Source organism: Lates calcarifer, linkage group LG21, assembly GCF_001640805.2.
Source record: "Lates calcarifer isolate ASB-BC8 linkage group LG21, TLL_Latcal_v3, whole genome shotgun sequence".
In the NCBI taxonomy this organism is placed as follows: domain Eukaryota; kingdom Metazoa; phylum Chordata; class Actinopteri; family Centropomidae; genus Lates; species Lates calcarifer.
The window spans coordinates 4,466,324-4,472,832 of NC_066853.1; the positions used below are offsets into that span (position 1 = coordinate 4,466,324).

General features: G+C 38.0%; 1 protein-coding gene across 1 annotated transcript; it reads left to right on the top strand.

The window, feature by feature from the left end:
• Nucleotides 1-366: 366 nt before the first annotated feature.
• LOC108898789 (toll-interleukin 1 receptor (TIR) domain containing adaptor protein) lies at nt 367-3,665 on the top strand. Its single transcript, XM_018698835.2, has 3 exons — nt 367-596; nt 1,447-2,046; nt 2,199-3,665. The coding sequence occupies exons 1-3, from the start codon at nt 590-592 to the stop codon at nt 2,393-2,395; spliced, it is 804 nt and encodes a 267-aa protein (XP_018554351.1). The 5' UTR covers nt 367-589; the 3' UTR covers nt 2,396-3,665.
• The last annotated feature ends 2,844 nt before the right edge of the window (nt 3,666-6,509 follow it).

The window sequence follows — 6,509 nt, forward strand, 5'->3', positions numbered from 1 at the left end:
TTAATACAGGTAATCTTGTTTTACGCATAGTATTTATGAAGGTAGTAAACTTCCAGCTGTGCATACAATGCATGTCTGATTTGTGAATAGTTTCTGGGACATTAGTGGTTGTGGATTACAACGGTTCACATAATCCTTCCTGTTACTACTTCTTCATAATACAATATTCGCTCCAGATCACAAAGTAGTCTTATTCAAAGCTCTAAATTGTATTTTTTGTGCGAATCAGGAGTCAGGTATATTGAAGTATAATTATCTGACTTTACATGTTCATGCACATGCTTTTGACAAAGGGTTAACTAGCTGCTCAATGAGGTATGAAGTTTGAGACACTTTGCATTTGAAGTTTGGCTATAAAACTTGACTGACTTCCCCTTTTTTTTCCTGTGATGTCACTGACACTGGACACAGTTTTCACTTCGTCTTTGTTACATTCGTTTACTGTCTCTGGATTATGGTACATTGTTGCAACAGTTTAAATTTTTTTGGCTACCATGTCTGAAGGTATGGGGCAGAGATAATCCATTAAACATTAATTTACCAGAAGGATTTTTGAGAAGAGTAGAGCAGACATGACGATGGTAACAACATGCATGGTAAGTTAAGGTTCAGGCATTTATTTCTAATGTAAAGCTTACCATTATCTGTTTCACTTTTTTTGTAATGTATAAATTCTCACTCTTCAGACAAGTGACAAGTTAAAGGAAATGCCTGAATAAATGAGTGGAGAAACAACAAATACAGATTCTTACACACAGGTGCACTACATTGGTAAATAGGGTTAGAATTTGAAGTTGACAGCACACATGTGATGACCATGATGCTTTCAATATGTGAGGAAAAACAGAAGAGCAACTCTTCCTCAGGTGACTGAGAATGTCAGTGTAGCATGTGATCAGACTGTGTTGGCAAGAACAGACAATTACATAGAGAGATTATAGTATGGTTACAGTGTATAAACCCCTCATTATAAAGATGAAACCATAGGCACTGGTGTATAGAGATGTAGGAAAACGCGATATGATCAGATGAGTCATCCTTCCCCATTTTCTTGACAAATGGGCGAGTGCACATGTGGTGTACACTAAGAGAACGGCACAGGCCTGAATGCTTGCCTTTGCAGTCACTAGATCTCAAGGGAGATTTTGGACCAATGTTTGAGACAGCACTCTCCACCACAATCATCAAAACACAAAATGAGTGAATATCTTTTGGAAGACCAGTGTTAGAGGTGCATGGAAGCTTACCCAGAACCTTACTAAGGTGCTTTATGCTGGATTTCCCTTTAATTTGTCACCTGTCCATAGTTAATGCACACTGAGAATTATGTTGTATTTAGTAATGTTCATGATTCCATTTCTGGCTTATGGCTGGACAAGGAAGCTCATAGATATAAACATGTATACTCAAGTCAGAAATATGTACAGTTTGTGTTTCTCATTTCAGGTTGGTTCCAAAAACTCTTGAAATCAAGAGTATCGTTATCAACACAACACGAACAAAAAGTTAAAGTGACAAGCTTATCAACATTACCATCATTTACATCAACATGTTGTTCTTCATCACCATCATCATCACCAGAGATAGCCCTTTCCAAAACACAAAAGCCACCGCCTGCTCTGAGCTCAGAGATGAGATGGAAACGAAAATATGACTTGCTTTTGTGCCACAGCCTTGCTGACAGTGACATTGAGGAGGCTAAACGCCTGGTTTCATTCCTGGAGGCTTCACCCCGCAGCCTTAGGTGCTTTCTGTGGCAGAGGGACGTCTGTCCAGGAGGTGCAGTTTCCACAGAATTCTGCCAGGCTGTGCAAGACAGCCACTTACAGGCTCTGCTTATCACTCCTAACTTCCTGCAGGATGATTGGTGCAAGTATATGATGCATCAGGCTCTGGCAGAGGGGCCTATGTCTAATCGGCTGATTCCCCTGATACAGAACCTGTCCCACTCTCAGTACCCCCAGGAACTGAAGTTCTACTTCTACATTAACCTGAACAGTAACACTGACCGAGGTTATGATCTCATCAACCGGACCGTGCTCAAGTGTGAGTAATGGAAAGAATTATGTTTGCTGGTCCAGCTCCATGACTCACTCCTGACACACAAATTAGCATTTTGGTTTTTGTAGTCTGCAACAAAAGCAGATCAGCTGGAAGGGAATCCATCTTTAATATTATCATCCTGTTTTATTCTCCAGACCTGGAAGACCTGGTTAAAAAAGAGAAGACACTTGAGTGCAACACGGACAGCGCTAGCAACGGAATAAGTGGAGAGGGCAGCTCACAAGAAGACAAGCTGATCTCAAACAACAACCCCACTGAGACTTCAATTTTGCTGGAAGTGACGCAGAAGATAAACGAGAGCTTTAATGATGTTTACTGTGATAATCATTGACAGTAATTAAAGAATATGACAAAGGGCAAGAGGCTCTTGATGGAAAAAAATACTGCTGGTATTGACTGAGCTGAACTTTAGCCATGCTTTTATCACATCATGTTGTGATTAAAAGGAAAGCTGAGCATTGTGTTGATGCTTAGACTTTTCTTCTTTTCTTCTCTCTCTCTCTCTCTCTTTTATTTATTTTTTTTACACACAACACTCTGTGTGTGGTGAGGATGTTCGTACAGTGAACAGGAAACATTTTATTCCAAGCAGCACATGGGCTTATTTCCTGTATCAAATCTAGAGAAGCACACAGCTGGCTGTTTAACTGCTGATAATGAGCACATGTTGTGGGAATTTGTGTTTGCAGCCTTAGCTTGTAGCCAGTAATTCAGTTAAATTGCAGCCCATAATTTAAGTCTAGAAGAAAGGGCAATAAAGCACCATAAATACACATGATGCATAAGGACAAACATATTGTGATACAGATAGTGTTTACCACTAGGTGGTGTATTTTCCTGCACAGTCCAACTGAGAGTGCTCAATAGGAGATGCCAGTCATGAAGGTGCTGCCTCAGTAACTCTGCTTGCTCTTATGTGTGTGTGGGTGTGTCTATGTGAGAGAGAGGGATAGACAGAGAGAGAATGAAATAGTAAAAGTAAAAGAGTAAAAGGGAAATACCCATACTAAACTGCTGACAGTGACATGACCTTTTTACTGAGCTTGACTTTCAGTAACAATAGAGGAAATGTAATTCCTGACACAAGGCACAATTTTATGTTATTCTGAAAAAGAACATGGTATCAGACTGATGGCTCTGGTCTGATGCTATTAATATTTCTGACTGAGTGGTTAGAGCTCAGCTAGTTGGAACAAAGTCTAAACACGTTGAATACTTGGAAGGAACACCCTTTCTCCTCTATCCAAAGAAAAAACATTCATTCTACTGTCAGGTATGATTTAATGTCCCTGGCAGTACCTCGCCCTGTTAATCAAGCATGTTGGCAGTGCTTCATTTCAGATAGTTGGCATTTGGACCACTCAGAGTAGAATATCAGGTATACACTGAATCAACTGGAGCTTGACATTTGTGATCCTGTTCTTATTTTTTTGACGCAAGCAAGGTTTTTTCCCTTTTTACACCAGGCACCATCTGCCTCCACAAAGTGCTGCATGTTCTATCTTTCTGACTGTTATTAATGCTGTATCATCCTCCCACTTTCCCATCCCCCTAAACAACAGCAGACATTTAGGACCACAATAAAAGACCCTTGATAATCACCTCTTTTGTGGAAAGCCAACATTGTAACATAAAAATATAGACTAATCTCTGAAAGGCACAGATGTTCTACAAGGCTTTTGTTATTACCATAACAAATCCTCCTCCAGATGACACACACACACACACACACACACACACACATATACACAGAGTGAGATATCGGAATGCTTACTGACTTCAGAGAAAAGCAGTTTATCATGAAAAATATATAAATTATGTTACATTAAAAGTCACTTAACTTTCTTGCCATGACAGTCAAGACATATACGTCAGCACGAATATACAGATATACAGTGGCTATCTTTCATTTTTACATTCTGTCTATACTGAAATTATTTTTACATTTGGACAAAACAGGACAGGGTTCAGTGAACAGTAGTGTTAATTTCATTAACAAAAATTGTTAAACTGACTTTATTAAACAACAGCTGCTGCTATACCTCCATATAATGTTGTTGACAAAAAAGAGGGGACTAAAATTGAATTTAAAAAACTAGCTGAATTTCTTTTTATTTACAAGAGGACACAAAATTATGTCATGAAGTTTGATGCTGAACTTGTAACTTTTACACTAGACTGGTAAGTAAATGGATAATAATGCTAACATTAGCTATGTAGCCATAGCAAGAACTTGCATATTGCACCTTTTAACACAAGTTTGTTTTATTAGAAGTGCAACATTTTCCAGTTTGGTTTTGAATGGTTCCATGCCAGCTTAATGTGGTATATTTGTCACATCTGATAGTTATTATTTTCTCCACAATAACTTGTATATTTTCTTTTCAAATTTATGTTAGTAGTAGTGTACAAACTATTATGAAGACACAATATACAATGTTACCAAAAGTCATTTTCTGACAGGTTTTCATCACCAGTTTTAAGAATTCTCCTCTTCTAAAGTATGACTAAAACATACATTTTTGATGTAGAATAAAACATTCTGTAAGTGTCAAGTAATTTATTGATAACTACAACAAGACTGACATTTTTAAAGTTTTAGTGATTCAAACTAAGCTAAAATGTTTGTGGGTTTTTATGACTAAGACAACACTGGAATGCCAAGACGTTCAGTTTTATAAGTACAAAAACTAAAATGTCAAGAGCTGACTACATGTGAACAGATCACACACAAACTTTCAGAATTAGGACCAACACTGAAATCTAAAAATAGTTGACAGAATTAACATTAGCTCCATCTTGGAAAGCCCCTGAGCAGAAATACTGTTTCTGCATCCCAGCACTTTCAGCATAAAACAAGAAGTGAAAAAAGGAGAGAGAGCAGGCCACAGGATGGCAAGCTGGTGTGCTATGGACCACCAACAGTATGGAAAAGCACTCAGCTGTCACCATGGTGGTCTCTCCTGTGCTCCGTGGTACTGAGCCTGACCTGGACGTTTCTATCTGTGGTGAGTGGATTCAGCTTGCCGTGCTACAGTGAAGTGCCAGCTGGGTTAATTAAAGACGAGCGGGAGATCCAAACATTTTATTGGGTTTCTAGTGAATTTAGGCCATACAAATGAGACACAAGAAGGTTGCAAGTCAATTGCAAGAGCACAATTATACACACAAAATATAAGATGAGTTTTAAACTCATGAAGATGCACTGCACAGTGTTTTCAAGATTTACCTACAGCAGCACTGTTTGCCAGATGTCAGGTGATAACATTCCTCTGCATCTACTTTCCCAGAAAACAACATGCTTAATGAACAAAACTTTTTGTGCCTTCTATTGTCCTATTTTACTGTGTGACCATTTTCGTCAATGGGCCAATAAACATAAATAAAAAAGTTACATTCAAAACTAATTATATGTATAACTTATATTATAACAGGTATTCTGCAAAACCCCTGCATAATGATTTTTAAGGGGTAAATTATGTTAAAGTCATACACAATATACAAAAACAAAATTTCCTACACATGGTGCAAACAAAATGAACAGTACTCACTCTGTGCTGAGTCAGACATGAATTTTTGTTGATGAAATTCTGCAGTATAGTTAGCAGGCTTTTAAAGGAGTGATGCACCCTTCTGACTCACTCAGGTTATTTACAGAACCCAGGCACTGTCCTTGGTCCAGAGCCAGCAAACATTTGTTCAGTGTGTAATCTTTAGGTTTACATTTGCACAAAACAATTTTGTTGCCAGCAGCTACATTAGAGGAGATATTTAGATAGTGGTTATTTAGAACAAAGGATTTGTGTTCTACAGTAAAAAGAAAAACATCTATTTGAAAAATAAATCTCCTCTCCTTTACAAACAGAAATTTACAAAATCACAGCCAAGAGCAACAAGACCCTCCAGAAGTTGGTCCCTCTGGGAGAAACATGCAGTCAGATTAAAGAGATATGGGGCAAATCATCATAATTGTCAGAAGTTCACTGACATGGAAAAGTTTGTTAACCTGTGTACTTCAACACCAGCACCATAACTTTTGGGCCACGGGCAGGTTACATTCATGTAGCCATGGTATTTGAATGTGTCTGGATCTGTCTTGATCAAAGTTCATTAGGATTGAACTTTGACGTGCACATCATATTACTGCTTCCCTGTTGGCACCTTCAAAAACAAACAAACAAACAAATAAACAAAAAAAAAAAAAACCAAAACAAAACAACTGCATTGCAACTAGTAACTGTATGTTAGTTATATATTATATATATTTATACAAAATAAAGAACCTTCAAACATTCTACATCTCGTGAAACATTCCTGTTCTTCTCCCTTCCTAACAGAAACATTACTGCCCAGACACGGATGTAGCCTAATCTAGACAAAACAAAACTGTTGGGATGGATGATAAAGCTCGACGAGCAACAAGTTGTGAGAGTAAAGACTGTTCA